Here is a 17,871-nt window from a genome sequence, read left to right on the forward strand (position 1 = left end):
TGCTGGATATCTCCACACATTTTGACATGAAAACCACTGATGGAAAGCTGGATTGCAGGGATCCAGCACTTTGGATGATAAATACAGAAATTGTACTGAAGAGATGCACTGCTTTATTGTAAAAAGGGAAGTGTAGCAATTCTAGCATGACTTTTCAAAGCTTTTCCTCTGGTGATATTTTCTCCATCAACTTACAAATAAATATCCACTTCTCTTTTTCCTGTGACCACCTGCTTCCAATAAATGAATCTTTCGTTTTTGACTTACTCCTGGGAACATATGCAAATAAGAATTAGCAGCTTTGAAAAATCACCCTGATCATTTCACAGGGAAACCACAGAATAAATGTGCCACTATGACACACCAGTAAAGAGAAGGGAAGAGACTGAATCCATTTATAAAATAAACTTTTAATATATAAAAAGAGGGAAGCCATTTTCAAATACATACATATTCTGGAATGCAGAACCAAAGACACTTCTATTCTGGAAGGCTTGGTGAAGTCCGCCAATGAAGAGCCGAAAGCAGGCATTGGTCCGAGAATAATTCTGTACCGGAGAACGCAATAATCAGAGACTAGAGAAAACATCTTAACACCTATGACTAGGTACATTAAAAAAATGATTAGCTCCTCTATGAAGAAAGACATTTCAGATGCTTACGGTCTGTAGTCCTCAAACCTTATTGCAAGGTGAGTTTCCCTACTATGCCTATATTTCCAAGCTATTTTCCCTGTTTTTCACTGATATTGCAAAAGGAATCTTCTGAAAACCTAAAGTCGATGGCTGCCCAGTGTAGCTGATATTTGCTGGATATACTGAGATTTTAATTGTGTTATTTTAATTATTTCACATTTTTGAATGTGTTGAAATGGATGGGTCTGTGTACAGTACAATTCATAAGGAACTGCATGCATCAGTGAATGTTATTATGCGTAGAATTAATCAGACTTGAATTTACTCCATGTCAGCCTACACCGCTGGATGAATGAATACATGCAAACCACCAGTATTAGATTTTAGACTCCAAAATATGCAGAGAGGTTCTACTGATCAGAATGCCAAAAATGCATTTTTCCCTGATTTTAACAGGTTTTCAGTAACTTTTTTAAGGTTATTTCAGCTTAACATCATATGAATGGACACACTTCAGGAAGATTTTCTAAGCCATGACTACAAACATGAAAAGTATATTTTTCATCCAGAATGGGGGCCACTGATTATGGTGCTGGGTCTGCAAGCAGCCAAGTAGAATAGGTCTGAATCTGTGTACTTTAGTCACATTGGGAATCACCTGCTATAATCACAGACAAATTCAGAAAGGATGTGGAATCTGGTGAAATCTGAATTGCGTACCTGCCATCTACATTTGTCACAAAATTACTATATGAAAATCTCAAGGAAAAAAGCTTTAAATAATGAACATGAAAATATCTGAATATTAGGGACCAATTATAATCCTGATGTGTGACTCAAACTAAACAAAAGTATGATATTGCATTAGCCAGTTTGAGAATTACCCCATATCAGGTCTCATAAAGGTATGTACTCAAGTGGAAGAAAAAAAAAAAATTGATGCAGAGGTTTGATCAAATAAAGGACTATTAAGGGTTCATACAGACCTTTCTGCTTTATATTTTAATGGGATTCAGATATCATCTCTCTCATTAACACTATTCTTGGTCCACTGCCCTGAAAAACCTGATACCTGGCCACCCCATATTTCTATTCAACTACAGATATCACTGTGCTACAGAGCATAGGATTCAGTTCCCAGAGAAATACAACCATAAATAGCTATGTCACTAACTTTACCAGCTACACCTTAATTCAGGTGTAGATTTTAGAATCAAACATTTTACACATGAATAAAAAGTCAACGAAGACTGCAATATTACATGGATCATTTTCAAGATCAGCTTCAAGTTAAAATACAAAAAAAAAAAAAAATACTTAATACTGAACTCTGAAAAAACAACTTTCCACTAAAAAAGATATATATTTATAAAAATAAAATCTTTTTTCAATTCTTCTTCCTCAGTCTCCAGAGTGGTCTCCTATGTTACACTCAAATGGAATGTTTGATTTGATTTCCATTTTCTTTCCTTCCTGGAGTAGAAGGCAGAAATCCCCCACCCCCCTCTTCTCAATGACAAATTCGGCAAGTCATCTCTTTCTGTTGGAGAAAAAGAAAAAGAAAAAGGATGTGTTAAGATAGAGGTAAAGGATTTATTCATGTGTACACTTCCCCCCCACCCCACACTGCTAGCATAGCTATAGCTCCATAGATGAGGCTCTCACAGATGAAGCCCACCATACCTCAAGCAGTAGCCCGCTAATCTCTGCACCTTTGGCTTGGGAATTCTGATCTCAGCCAGCTGTGATGCAACCCACATTAACCACCATCGGGCATCTACTCTACTTTTCACACGGCTATCCCACATCAAAGCTAAAGTGTGGCCTGCAGAACAGGAGCAGATCCCACCCATATTTCTGTAGGCACACAGCTGCATACAGCAGAACTATGCCCAGTTGCTCTCCTTGAACTACACAGCGTTAAAAGTATGTCAGGTCTAGTCACTACACTCCCAATAGGATCTGAATGGGATAGAGAAGGCTTACAGAGATTATTTGATTAAATACATGCAAGGCTTTTTTTTTGGGGGGTGGGGGCAAGAAGAGGTGGAAATATGAAATCTAAGGAAGAAAAGATGAAAAAGCCATTAAGGAAGGGTGTGTGGACAGTGGTGTAGAGTTTAAAACCTGTTTAATGCCTCCACAACCTTTACTTTGGAAAACAGTCTGACTTGGAACTAAGCCAGAGCTAATACCACTATGATTCACAAAAATGCTTTTTGGCATTCAATCATCATAAGTTATTATTGACTTCTTACACTAGCTTTTGTCAGGGGGTCTCTCTATGACAGTAGTGAGGAGGATTCTGGGTGCTGCCCTGGACCCTGTGTGGTTTGGCTTACCAGTGGCTCCAGCTCCTTGTGGTCTATGAGGTTGAACTCGGTGACAAAGTAGTAGAAGTGCTTGTAGCAGGTGTTGACATGGGCCTCCGCTCCCATCTGGCTGACCCTGTCGAAGTGGTGGATGTAGACATGGACAAAGACCCTGAACAGACGAGACAGGATCTTCTTGGCCACCTGCATGAAGTTCTTGGGAAAGGGAGTACCTGGAGAGCAGAAGGGCACAGAGGGATTAAAACTGAACAAATGTGATCCTCCGAGTTCTCTGCAAAACCAAGAGAGGAGTCTGACAGCCAAGTCTACATCAAGTGAAGAATACAAAAAAAAGGAAAAAGATATTCCTCTCTATGATCATGTCTGTTTTCACAGATCCCTGCCTGATCAGAAGTCTCACAATACAGGGGATTAAAGGAGAAATCCCACAAAGAGACGATTAAAAAAAAAAAAAAGGTATTACATTCCCAAGATCTTTAAACATTCAAGCGTTGAAATTGTGCCTTTGTTTAAGTCAAATCCTCTCCAAAATCGCAGCATTTATATCTTTAATGTAATACTCTGAATTGCCTCAGGAAAAAAAATGTCAACAACCTGTTCTCCTCAAGCTGTAACGTCCCTACAGTTGTCTGGATACAAAACCGGTCTGCCAGCACTTCTAGTAAACATACGTGCTGGATGGCGTCAGGAATTATTTTATGGTTTATTCACTCCAGATCAGCAGTGTTCTTCCGTTTATAAACAAGAATAATATCCCTGTCATCTGCATAGGTTCGGTTGACATTAATTGAAAAAAAAAAAAACAATTTTAGTAATTTAAGGCTCTGTATTTGTCTATATATTAAAAAAGGTTAAACAGCAGAGAATATGACCTTTCCTTTTATATGCTTGTATATGTTATTAATCTTCCCACTCCCCCATATGACCCAGTCCTACAGGTGCTATTATGCAGGGTTTCACAGCAGGCTCTACAGAATAATCGCTGCACCTGCATTTCCTTAGAAGTCTCCCTCGTAAGAACTGCCAAGTCCCTACACTGCCACAGACTATAGCTATAGCAACAGTGACAGCAATTCAAAACTTAAGAACTCCTTTTATACTCAAGCATGTGGAAACAGCTGAGAAATAGATCCTGCAACCACCATTAAAATCCCTTCTCAATCAGAATGAAAACCAAACACATAAAATGCTAAGATTTGTGTCCGACTACCATTTTTTGCATGGCAGGAAAGTCTAATCTAGGGTTGGCCGTGCACCAGCTCCAGTACCCGGAGTGGAGCTGGACAGTTTTTTTAAATTAAAAAAATATATAACTTCATAGGTATTGTTGTGTGTTGGGGGTTATCAAATATATCAGTTCTCACTCCAGCTATTAGTACATAATACATCATTTTTAATTATTGAATTGTAATTATATGACACCTTCACTTTCTCACTCTGTTCAAGAAGTGATTCTATAATCTCAAGGCACATCTCACATAAACCACTTCCAAAAGAAGGAAAGTCCATTTTAACTATCTCCAGACCAAATTCATCATTTGCCTAAATTAATGTCAACCGAGAGGTGGGTGCTGGCGATTTGACAATGACGGGTGGAGGTTGAGTGCAAATTGTACACTGATAACATTTTTAACGACATAGCCAATAGATTACAGTACTTAAAATAACCGGACATCTGCCAAAAATTATTATAATTATTATTTTTATTTCTTGGCAGACGCCCTTATCCAGGGCGACTTACAACATAAGTGCAAAAATACAGTAAGTACAATACTGGACAGGGGGTCAAAGTACATACACTATATAGCCAAAAGCATGTGGACACTTGCTTGTCAAACATCTCATTCCAAAATCATGGAGTTGGTCCCCCCTTTGATGCAATAACAGCATCCTCTCTTTTCACTAGATGTTGGAACATTGCTGCAGGGATTTGCTTCCATTCAGCCACAAGAGCATTAGTGAGGTCGGGCACTGATGTTGGGTGATTAGGCCTGGCTCACAGTCAGCGTTCCAATTAATCCCAAAGGTGTTCGATGGAGTTGAGGTCTTGGCTCTGTGCAGGCCAGTCCAGTTCTTTCACACCGATCTTGACAAACAATTTCTGTATGGACCTCGGTTTGTGCATGGGGCATTGCAAAGGAAACAGGAAAGGGCCTTCCCCAAACTGTTGCCCTAAAGTTGTACATGCAAAATTGTCTAGAATGTCATTGTATTCTGTAGCGTAAAGATTTCCCTTCAGTGGAACTAAGGGGCCCAAACCATGAAAAACAGCCCTAGACCATTATTCCTTGTCCAAACTTGTCCAGTTAGTACTATGCATTCGAGCAGGTAGCGTTCTTCTGGCATCCACCAAACCCAGATCCGTGCATCAGACTGCCAGATGGTGAAGCGTGATTCATCACTCCAGAGACTGTTTCCACTGCTCCAGAGTCCAATGGCGGTGATCTATACACCACTCTAGTCGACGCTTGGCATTGTGATCTTAGTCTTGTGTGGCTGCCCAGCCATGTAAACCCATTTCATGAACAAACAGTTCTTGTGCTGACATTGCTTCCAGAGGTAGTTTCACCAAATATTGATTGAAAGGGGTGATTACTTATGCATTCAATTATTTTCTGTTTAGTATTTGTAATTAATTTAGACAATTTGCAGATTATATTTTACACTGTGACATTATGGACATTTTCTGTGTTGATTAGTGTCAAAAACATGAAATCCATTCTGATTACATGTTGTAACACAATGATATGTGGAAAAGTCCAAGGGGGGTGAATACTTTTGAGAGCCACTGTATAGGACTGTCAGCAATGGGTGTGGCTGAAATAGCCAAATCCACTAATTAGAATGGGTGTCCACCTATATGGCCAACAGTATTTAAATACCAGACAGTCCAGTAAAATACTGGGCTCCTGGCAACCTTAATTGCCACAGACATTGTGTGCATTAAATGTGAGGTCTTACACATCCTAGCAGGTGTTTTCCACATCATATTTCTTGCTGGATAATTTAGAAAAATGCAATTATCTGCTACAGCAAATCATATTCAAACAACAGTGGTGAGAAAGTAAACTAAAATGAGCAACTTTGACATAAGGATAATCTATCTGTGATTAAAGCACAAAAAGAGGCAGACACCTGCGACCTGGCCCTATGCATCAGGCAGAGAGTGATGCAAACAACGTTAAGGCAAAACAATTATATTTACAAGCACAGTAGAATAAGTAGGAAGTACAGTAGGAAAATTTGATAATCTTGAGGTTTTTCTTTTTCGAGAGGGATCATTAAAACACAGCAGGACTGCACAGACTATGGAATACATCTCCTCAAGGCCAAGTGGCTTCTCTTCAGACATTATTTCCCTCTGAAACTAATTTCCACTGAAGCAGCAGTTTATTTGGAATCTCTGAACATTAATAAAGTACAGAACCCATCGCAAAATCCTCAGTGGGAGGGAAAAATAACGAAATCCAGAAAAAAACGACTGACGTAAGCAGCTTCTTTAAATCTGAGAGTAAGCCTGGACATTTGGGGAAAGCGTTTAGAACTCTGATGGCACACGCATCAGTAGTTAATTTAAAGAAGACTGAATTACTGCAGTTAGCTGTCTGGAAGATGTCACATGCTTTCAAAATAAATACATAAAAACTGTAGGAGTATTTAGTACACCGCACACCAGACAGCACAAACTTGCCCTGCCGAGAAGGTCTAACACATACAGCAATGAGGTCATGCACATTCAGCATTCTCCTCATGGCACCCCTGCTGGCTCCCTCATGCTTAACATGCTCTTACTAAATATAAAACTTTACTTATAAACCCCTGCCATCACTTAGCCTACTTGAACACTTACAACATGGTGTTAAAGACCCAGGTTTGTGTGTGTGTCATGTTCTTGTTGCTGCATCTGAGTTACATTTGCTTTTAAAGATCTTCAAAAACAAAACAAAATGATAAAAATAAATATAAAGTGGAGGTACTATGCTAAAACAATATTTCAGCATTTTTTATTTACCTCTCACACTGTCAGGTTTGAATGAGAATGAGAAGCAGCTGTACAATGCTTAGAAAAGCAGCGAGAATTTCATGGGTATGAAAGATTTTAAATGAAACGGAAGTACAATTAATTCATGTTCAAAAACACTGTTTTACTGTATTGCCCAACATTTATAAAAAAAACAAAAAAAACAAAAAGCACTATGAAATATGGATTTGAAGGAAGAAACGTCAAAGGAAAAGCTGTATTTCCAGGAGGAGGTTGTGTTCTTAGTTCTCAAAAGTCCCCTACAGAAAATCCCTAGCTGGAAAAAAAAAGTACATCAGGGGAGCACTTATTCTTTTTCAAAAATCAAAAACGAAAGTAGTGGGTAACTGAGGTGAACCGCCGTTACACCTGGGGCTCCATGCGCAATCCTTCCTTTTTGCTGCACTTACGGTTACTGCTTTAAAGCACAACAGGTCAAGCAAGAAATACAGGTTAAAAAAGGAAATGATACAGAGTAATTTACCCATTAAGATGATATGATTATTATTATTGCATTTATTTGGACATTATTTTATTTTTTACAGGGGTGTTGCTATAGAAATTCAAGCTGTTGTGTTTTTTTCAGACTACGAATAAAGTCAAGTCTACCACCCAAAGCACCACAGAGAGGAGGTCACTATTTTCAGAGCGACCTACACCTATTAACTCTCTTCATGCTGATATTGTCAGAGATGGTGGGAATGACAGAGCAATTGTCACTGCTTCATGGGACAACATATTTGAACCTTGAGGTGTACGCTTAACCTGACAAGCTCCACAAAAAATAAAAATAAATCAAATATGCAGTGTCCTAACTGACATTGATATGAGATTAGAAAAATGCCACTCAGTGACAGAAGTGCAGGTTTACCAAGATTAAAACTATGGGTGACAGGTTAAAATGAAAAGAAAAAAAACATAAAAGGCAAGACTGGAAGTTGGAAAAAAGGAACTGTAGCCTGTAAAGGTTTTGAAATACACCCTGAAAATTACCCTGATGCAATACATATCAAGGCATTCTGGTGTAGTACAGTAATCTCAATTGAATGCTTTTCTTTTTTTAAAGTGTAAAATACATTAAACTATTATCATTACTTGACATCTGAAACTCGAGCTAAAAAAACAAAACAAAAAGAGAACATTGATGACATTGAGAACTGGCACCTGACACTCCAGTGGGGCTTCCGATCTCCTAGACATACAGGTGCCTGGTATCTGTACATAGTGCTTAGTCTAATACAATGCTGTGACTCTTGAATTAAGCCATACAATCAGGCTTGATCAAGTCAACAGAATGGGCTTCTGAGAAGTAAAATGTAAATTAACACTAAGTATTCCATTTCTTTATCAGGACTATGTGGCGTTTACTTGCTGAATCACAATCTGTTGCTCCACCTTTAATGACTCCAAACTGTAAAGTGTCTATATACACTCACCTAAAGGATTATTAGGAACACCTGTTCAATTTCTCATTAATGCAATTATCTAACCAACCAATTACATGGCAGTTGCTTCAATGCATTTAGGGGTGTGGTCCTGGTCAAGACAATCTCCTGAACTCCAAACTGAATGTCTGAATGGGAAAGAAAGGTGATTTAAGCAATTTTGAGCGTGGCATGGTTGTTGGTGCCAGACGGGCCGGTCCGGTCTGAGTATTTCACAATCTGCTCAGTTACTGGGATTTTCACGCACAACCATTTCTAGGGTTTACAAAGAATGGTGTGAAAAGGGAAAAACATCCAGTATGCGCCAGTCCTGTGGGCGAAAATGCCTTGTTGATGCTAGAGGTCAGAGGAGAATGGGCCGACTGATTCAAGCTGATAGAAGAGCAACTTTGACTGAAATAACCACTCGTTACAACCGAGGTATGCAGCAAAGCATTTGTGAAGCCACAACACGTACAACCTTGAGGTGGATGGGCTACAACAGTAGAAGACCCCACCAGGTACCACTCATCTCCACTACAAATAGGAAAAAGAGGCTACAATTTGCACAAGCTCACCAAAATTCTCGATTTCTGTTGAGACATTCAGATGGTAGAGTCAGAATTTGGCGTAAACAGAATGAGAACATGGATCCATCATGCCTTGTTACCACTGTGCAGGCTGGTGGTGGTGGTGTAATGGTGTGGGGGATGTTTTCTTGGCACACTTTAGGCTCCTTAGTGCCAATTGGGCATCGTTTAAATGCCACGGCCTACCTGAGCATTGTTTCTGACCATGTCCATCCCTTTATGACCACCATGTACCCATCCTCTGATGGCTACTTCCAGCAGGATAATGCACCATGTCACAAAGGTCGAATCATTTCAAATTGGTTTCTTGATCATGACAATGAGTTCACTGTACTAAACTGGCCCCCAATAGAGCATTTTTGGGATGTGATGGAACGGGCCCTGGATGTGCATCCCACAAATCTCCATCAACTGCAAGATGCTATCCTATCAATATGGGCCAACATTTCTAAAGAATGCTTTCAGCACCTTGTTGAATCAATGCCACGTAGAATTAAGGCAGTTCTGAAGGCGAAAGGGGGTCAAACACAGTATTAGTATGGTGTTCCTAATAATCCTTTAGGTGAGTGTATATATATATATATATATACAAGTGAAATACTGCTGAGCAGACCAATAAACCCTCAGCTGCTTTGTTAATGCCAATGTCCTCATGTAGGCCTGTTATGGTTTGTAAATAGTCCACTGCTTTTACTTAGAAAACACCAGAGGTCTGCCAGGTGTAGAATAACCCGCTCAGGATCTGAGCTCAGATTACCCGTATTATTATAACAGTGGCAAACAGACTGCTTTCTTTGTTCCTATACTTTTGGACCCCTCCCTATCCCAGCAAAGTCTGGTTTACCCCAGGGCCTCTTACCAACATTGGTGGGGAAGATGTCCTCGTTGTTGATCTGCACTTCGATCCAATCCATCAGCAGGCTCATGTACTTGGGAGCAGACAGGGCGGTAGGCTTCTTGTACTTGTGCTCGTCCTGCCAGCGGTACTCATACTTGGGGCCCCCGGACATGATGGGACAGGACTGGTCAGTGCAGGAATCAGAGATGGTGCCATAGATGAGGTTGATGCGGTTGAAGAAGTCCACCACATGTACGGCCACCCAGTCATGGAGGCCCTCGCCATGGGGCAGCTGCACGGCCTGCTTCAGATCCAGCCCAGCGTTGAGTGAGGCCTGGGCTTTCTTGTGCAGCTCAAAGCGCTGCGTCCCGGGCTCGAACTTACGTTTGGGCCGGAAGGTCTTGTCTTTGTTGAAGACTTGCTTGAGCGCCGTAGACATTTCTGAGAGTGGTGGTCGGACGGCCAGCCGAAGGGGTTAGGAAGGTAGAAACTGAACTATGACAGAGCAGGTTGTTGGGGCTGCTCAGTTCCACTTGGACACAGAGTCCCGTGTTGAAAGGAAGGAGACGTTCCCCCTGCTGCACATGGAACCTGCAGAGAAAGAGAGAGGGAGAGAAAGGGGATTCACAGTCAGCGGTCTGATGCTTCTCACTACTTACGTATTTGCGGATTAGTGCACCTGACTGCTCTTGTCTAGGAACTGACTTTAGGTAGATGTGAAATAGAGGTGTTAGAATTGCTCCAAAATCATAACTGCAAGCTATTTTTGCCAGCAGTAGCAGCAGGGATAGCTCTGAAGGTGCAACTTCAGATGTGACAATAGAAGTAACACTTCACTTCCACTTGCCTCTATCAATGACAGGATTACACTTAAATTAACCGAAATTCTGAATCGCTTGGCTGAAAGACTGGTAGTGCCAGTGCTTTAGTCTAAAGATGGAATTAAAATAACAACAAAAAACTTATTTTCAATCTCAGTGTTGTTTCTGACAAACTCTGTGACCCGAGTCCAAGCCCATGGCAGTCCGAGACAAGCAGGTCAGCATCTTCATAGCTACAGTGAGGGAAAAAAGTATTTGATCCCCTGCTGATTTTGTACGTTTGCCCACTGACAAAGAAATTATCAGTCTATAATTTTAATGGTAGGTGTATTTTAACAGTGAGAGACAGAATAACAACAAAAAAATCCAGAAAAACGCATTTCAAAAAAGTTATACATTGATTTGCATGTTAATGAGGGAAATAAGTATTTGACCCCTTCGACTTAGTACTTGGTGGCAAAACCCTTGTTGGCAATCACAGAGGTCAGACGTTTCTTGTAGTTGGCCACCAGGTTTGCACACATCTCAGGAGGGATTTTGTCCAACTCCTCTTTGCAGATCCTCTCCAAGTCATTAAGGTTTCGAGGGTGACGTTTGGCAACTCAAACCTTCAGCTCCCTCCACAGATTTTCTATGGGATTAAGGTCTGGAGACTGGCTAGGCCACTCCAGGACCTTAATGTGCTTCTTCTTGAGCCACTCCTTTGTTGCCTTGGCTGTGTGTTTTGGGTCATTGTCATGCTGGAATACCCATCCACGACCCATTTTCAATGCTCTGGCTGAGGGAAGGAGGTTCTCACCCAAGATTTGACGGTACATGATCCCATCCATCGTCCCTTTGATGCGGTGCAGTTGTCCTGTCCCCTTAGCAGAAAAACACCCCCAAAGCATAATGTTTTCACCTCCATGTTTGACGGTGGGGATGGTGTTCTTGGGGTCATTCCTCCTCCTCCAAACACGGCAAGTTGAGTTGATACTAAAGAGCTCAATTTTGGTCTCATCTGACCACAACACTTTCACCCAGTTCTCCTCTGAATCATTCAGATGTTCATTGGCAAACTTCAGACGGGCCTGTACATGTGCTTTCTTGAGCAGGGGGACCTTGCGGGCGCTGCAGGATTTCAGTCCTTCATGGCGTAGTGTGTTACCAATTTTTTTCTTGGTGACTATGGTCCCAGCTGCCTTGAGATCATTAACAAGATCCTCCCGTGTAGTTCTGGGCTGATTCCTCACCGTTCTCATGATCATTGAAACTCCACGAGGTGAGATCTTGCATGGAGCCCCAGACCGAGGGAGACTGACAGTTATTTTGTGTTTCTTCCATTTGCGAATAATCGCACCAACTGTTGTCACCTTCTCACCAAGCTGCTTGGCGATGGTCTTGTAGCCCATTCCAGCCTTGTGTAGGTCTACAATCTTGTCCCTGACATCCTTGGACAGGTCTGTGGTCTTGGCCATGGTGGAGTGTTTGGAATCTGATTGATTGATTGCTTCTATGGACAGGTGTCTTTTATACAGGTAACGAGCTGAGATTAGGAGCACTCCCTTTAAGAGAGCTCGTTACCTGTATAAAAGACACCTGGGAGCCAGAAATCTTGCTGACTGATAGGGGATCAAATACTTATTTCCCTCATTAACATGCAAATCAATTTATAACTTTTTTGAAATGCGTTGTTCTGGATTTTTGTATTGTTATTCTGTCTCTCACTATTAAAATACACCTACCATTAAAATTATAGACTGATCATTTCTTTGTCAGTGGGCAAACGTACAAAATCAGCAGGGGATCAAATACTTTTTCCCCTCACTGTATAAGTACAGAGAAGAGTTGATAATTTTGCTTGTGTGATCATGATTCTAGTCTGCCAAGAGTACTGGGACTGTACCCAAATATCTTTCTAAAGGAAGCATTTAATTACTAGGCTGTTCTCATAGAATTCAAAAAAGGCAGACAGTACAATATATTACCCTGTCAAAACCATTGCACTGCAGCATAGCCCATCTCCATTTTCTGGATCTTGAATAAAACCCTACATGGGTACTGGATATTTCATGTTACTGAATGTTGATTTGAAAACGAAGAGTAGTTTCTCTGTCAAGTGTTAATACAAACTGCCTGCATCTCATCCAGTCAAAAGGATCAATCGGCTATGCAACGTCGTGTTAATTATTTTTGCGCTTATAATCATTTTTTGTTTGTATTCCCGGAAAGTAGGCCAATTTACTAGAATATAGTCATGGGAAAATTAAAAGTGTGAGATCTGCAAGCTCACTAAACACTTATTTTCGTTACAAGCTTGTTCTTCAATACTCAAGGGCACTACTGTCCAAATTTTGCCGTTTGGCAACAGCAGTACAAGGAAGTGATCAATGCTGAGGGTGTTGCCCTTTGAAGATGACTAAAAGGATGTAAGGCCAAAGGAAATGAAATATTTTGTGACTAAGAACACATCAAACAGTAGCCTATATGTCAAGTCCAGCAATTGTTATCAAAGCCTGGTCAGGGCCCAGAACAAAGCAGATATATCTTGAGGAAATTTAATGGAATGGCTACAAGTCTTCTGACTGTAGGCAATGGATTTAGAATGGGAAGCAAAAAAATATATATATATATCTTTAATGGAAGAGGAAAAACAACAGCGTTTTGCATACTAGATTACTTTTCATTTTCTAAACAAACACTAACGTTCAAGAGCTGTAGTTCAAAAGTGCTCAGATTGCTGTCAAATTCAGATATGGTACCTGCAAAGCATTTCAGAGTCTGCAGAGAAAGTGTTCAGTTCCTCCAGTTCATAAGACAAACAGAGGAGCCAAGAGCTGGGAAGGAATGTAAAAGCAGGGGGCATGACAGCCCTGTTTTAAACTATTTTAGAAATTAATTCAAACATAATTGGATCCCCAAATTGGATCCCCTTTCCAAACAGAGTGGCAGACAAAGGTCAGCAACATACACATGTATTCACTGGCCTGCTGTATTAAAACACCACCTGTTGGAGGAGGAAAAAGCTGTATTTGTGATGTATTGTCCTGTTCCCCCTACTGAACTAGCAGCACCTTCCTGTGCCAAAGGGTCCATGGTAATGACAATACAGTTTAGCTGGTGCCTTGATGAGTGATGGGATTTGACAGGAAAGCACAGAGCTGTTCATACTGCAGGTGCTGTCAACTCCACTGAGCATGTCGGCATAGAACCTCACTTCCCATACAGAGCCCCCGAGTCTCAGAAAATAATTCATTTATCACACCGCGGGATGCATGGTTACACAGTCTAACATTATTTTAGAGATTTGTTTACTTATTGCGTGCTGCAAGACATGCTTTAAGACAAAGGTGAAGATCGACACATGCATACGTCTACGCTTTTACCACTGGAAAGGCAATTAATAGTCCTTATAAGAAGAAAAATGTTGAATAGCATGTTTTCAATGATACTTTCAGTTAAAAAAAAATCCTTTATATAGCTTTATATATAAGGTGTAAAAGGGATGTCGCACCACAAAACACGATTCAGTAACAAGTATCCAAAATCAAGTATTCTGTTAGTTCTCCAAAACGATCAGCATACCATAAATAACAGGGTCATTTCTTTTGGATACAGTGTATTACCATTGAGGCACGGTGGCGCAGGTCGCGGACTAGCAGGATGTGTATGTGCGCATTGCCGTGCATGTGGCCGGGGTCGCCAATTCTTCAGACCACAGCAGAGAAAATGGGATAACAGGATGTACACTTATTTTGTTTTAAAATTAAAATGTACCTGATTTGGCTTTCGTTACTTTCCGATACAAACTGTGGTGAAGAAGCTCGTCCCAACTTCGAAAGAAGCTCGTCCCAACTTCGAAAAAGGGAAACAGCTGAAACCTAGCGGAGCCGGCACCGGCGCATACAACTCTCTGAATGACTATCGTAGCGCGTAACTATATTACAATCTATACATCTTTTCATGTTTATTCCCCTTTTTATTTCTCACGTCGGCCGAGAAATTAGTCAAAACAATCACACAGAGATATTTAAATGCATTTTCGTTGACGTACGATGTTTTCACTTTCTATACAAATTCAATCTACTTTCCTACTTACCCAGTACTTTGAGGCTCAATAATACGTTGCTGTGTTCACTGAACCCACGCCGTACAGTCACACTGTTTTCCCGCAAACTTTTAAATATATATATACATATATATTGAAGTTTCAATGTAACGGTAACTGTTAATATAATAGAGTTTGAAAATACATCCTCCACTTTACGAACTGAAGGCCCCTCCCTAAGCGAGTTCACTTCCTCTGAACACACGTCACTGTGCGCGGTAGCCGGCCGCGGCTCTTAAAGACACACTGCCATATCGCGCATCATAAATCACATGACTGATGCACATTTACAGACCATTTATTTTTCTTAAAAATATAGATATATGTTTGTGTGTAATAACGCAGCGTTGCACAGTAAAAATATAGACAAAATATAATATATATTTTAAGTGAATATATATATATATATATATATATATATATATATATATATATATATATATATATATACACTCACCTAAAGGATTATTAGGAACACCTGTTCAATTTCTCATTAATGCAATTATCTAACCAACCAATCACATGGCAGTTGCTTCAATGCATTTAGGGGTGTGGTACTGGTCAAGACAATCTCCTGAACTCCAAACTGAATGTCTGAATGGGAAAGAAAGGTGATTTAAGCAATTTTGAGCGTGGCATGGTTGTTGGTGCCAGACGGGCCGGTCTGAGTATTTCACAATCTGCTCAGTTACTGGGATTTTCACGCACAACCATTTCTAGGGTTTACAAAGAATGGTGTGAAAAGGGAAAAACATCCAGTATGCGCCAGTCCTGTGGGCGAAAATGCCTTGTTGATGCTAGAGGTCAGAGGAGAATGGGCCGACTGATTCAAGCTGATAGAAGAGCAACTTTGACTGAAATAACCACTCGTTACAACCGAGGTATGCAGCAAAGCATTTGTGAAGCCACAACACGTACAACCTTGAGGCGGATGGGCTACAACAGCAGAAGACCCCACCGGGTACCACTCATCTCCACTACAAATAGGAAAAAGAGGCTACAATTTGCACAAGCTCACCAAAATTGGACAGTTGAAGACTGGAAAAATGTTGCCTGGTCTGATGAGTCTCGATTTCTGTTGAGACATTCAGATGGTAGAGTCAGAATTTGGCGTAAACAGAATGAGAACATGGATCCATCATGCCTTGTTACCACTGTGCAGGCTGGTGGTGGTGGTGTAATGGTGTGGGGGATGTTTTCTTGGCACACTTTAGGCCCCTTAGTGTCAATTGGGCATCGTTTAAATGCCACGGCCTACCTGAGCATTGTTTCTGACCATGTCCATCCCTTTATGACCACCATGTACCCATCCTCTGATGGCTACTTCCAGCAGGATAATGCACCATGTCACAAAGGTCGAATCATTTCACATTGGTTTCTTGAACATGACAATGAGTTCACTGTACTAAACTGGCCCCCACAGTCACCAGATCTCAACCCAATAGAGCATCTTTGGGATGTGGTGGAACGGGAGCTTCGTGCCCTGGATGTGCATCCCACAAATCTCCATCAACTGCAAGATGCTATCCTATCAATATGGGCCAACATTTCTAAAGAATGCTTTCAGCACCTTGTTGAATCAATGCCACGTAGAATTAAGGCAGTTCTGAAGGCGAAAGGGGGTCAAACACAGTATTAGTATGGTGTTCCTAATAATCCTTTAGGTGAGTGTATATATAGGGAGAGTCTAGGTATAAGCAAATAAATGCAAATATCTCCCAGCAGGTGCCTTTTCCTGGTCATCCTTGTGTTTTAAGGTTGGGGCCTGCATGACGACAACAACATATGAATCCTTATTTTGTTTTGCCAGTTTTATTAGGTATGGTTCCACAATAAACAGATATTGTTTTTCCAAAGGTGGGTGAGCATTTACTTATGCCCAGTCTACTGAGTTTATGTTCTGTGTGATCATTACATCTGCTAATTTAAAATAAGCAGGAATAGCAATATATATATATATATATATATATATATATATATATATATATATAAATACTCAGCAAAAAATGAAACGTCCTCTCACTTTCAACTGCTTTTATTTTCAGCAAACGTAACATGTGTAAATATTTGTATGAACATAAAAAGATTCAATAACCAAGACATAAACTGAACAAGTTTCACTGACATGTGACTAACAGAAATTGAATATTGTGGGGGGGCAAAATCAAAAAGTCAGTATCTGATGTGGCCACCAGCTGCATTAAGTACTGCAGTGCATCTCCTCCTAATGGACTGCACCAGATTTGTACGGTGGCTCTGAAGTGCAACTGCTGAAAAAATAAAACAGCTGCTAAAAAAATAAAGCAGGGGCTGTGAGATTTCCAGCCGCTGCGAGATTTAGAAGTGCTGAAAAAATAAAGCAGGGGCTGCGAGATTTGCAGTGGCTGCGAGATTTGGAAGTGCTGAAAAAATAAAGCAGGGGCTGCGAGATTTGCAGTGGCTGCGAGATTTGGAAGTGCTGAAAAAATAAAGCAGGGGCTGCGAGATTTGCAGTGGCTGCGAGATTTGGAAGTGCTGAAAAAATAAAGCAGTGGCTGTGAGATTTGGAAGTGCTGAAAAAATAAAGACGCTGCGGCAGCATTTTCAGAAGCAATTACGGAAAGGGAGGTGCATTGTGAAATATATTTGACTGATGCCATTGGACAGCAAGCAAGTCACGTGGGCCGAGCAGCTTCTCAGAAGAGCCAACAGAATCTGAGAAACGGGCGCCAACTGCGCAGAGCGCGAATTATCATATTAATATTGTTGTGATCTTCTGCTCTCTATTCACTGTGGTGACATATTAACACACACATATACACACACACACACATTAACCCATTTACACAGAAAAGTATATTTAATTGATATAAACATCAACATATTTTATTATTATTATTAATAAGTGTTATTCTATCTTTTGGAATTGCTATCAAATTAGCCTGCCCCACTTATGCGTGACCAGACATTGTAATTTACATTGGATCAGGACTACTTTACTTTTTAAACGTAAAATCTTTCAAATACAGTTAACAGAAAATAAAGCTTCTACAGTAAATTAATAACTGTAACAGAAAAAACACCAACCGAGTACATACTCACTCTAAAAATGTAAGATTCTTCAGCGGTTCTATCGAACCTTT

At 40.5% G+C, this 17,871-nt stretch overlaps 1 protein-coding gene across 1 annotated transcript; it reads right to left on the reverse strand.

The window, feature by feature from the left end:
• Positions 1–390: 390 nt before the first annotated feature.
• On the reverse strand, positions 391–14,947 carry mob3a (MOB kinase activator 3A). Its single transcript, XM_066695560.1, has 4 exons — positions 14,741–14,947; positions 9,863–10,432; positions 2,978–3,180; positions 391–2,175 (listed from the first exon to the last, which is right to left on the reverse strand). The coding sequence occupies exons 2-4, from the start codon at positions 10,278–10,280 to the stop codon at positions 2,146–2,148; spliced, it is 651 nt and encodes a 216-aa protein (XP_066551657.1). The 5' UTR covers positions 10,281–10,432; positions 14,741–14,947; the 3' UTR covers positions 391–2,145.
• Positions 14,948–17,871: the final 2,924 nt, after the last annotated feature.

Source organism: Amia ocellicauda, chromosome 22 (genome assembly GCF_036373705.1).
Source record: "Amia ocellicauda isolate fAmiCal2 chromosome 22, fAmiCal2.hap1, whole genome shotgun sequence".
In the NCBI taxonomy this organism is placed as follows: Eukaryota; Metazoa; Chordata; class Actinopteri; order Amiiformes; family Amiidae; genus Amia; species Amia ocellicauda.

Bases quoted from the DNA above. Each gene is read 5' to 3' on its own strand.
- mob3a (XM_066695560.1), bottom strand. From the start codon at position 10,280: ATGTCTACGGCGCTCAAGCAAGTCTTCAACAAAGACAAGACCTTCCGG. The intron at 3,181-9,862 runs GTAAGAGGCCCT...TCTGCTCTCCAG, and splicing joins CATCTTCCCCACCAATGTTG to GTACTCCCTTTCCCAAGAAC. The intron at 2,176-2,977 runs GTAAGCCAAACC...TTTCTCCAACAG, and splicing joins ACAAGGAGCTGGAGCCACTG to AAAGAGATGACTTGCCGAAT.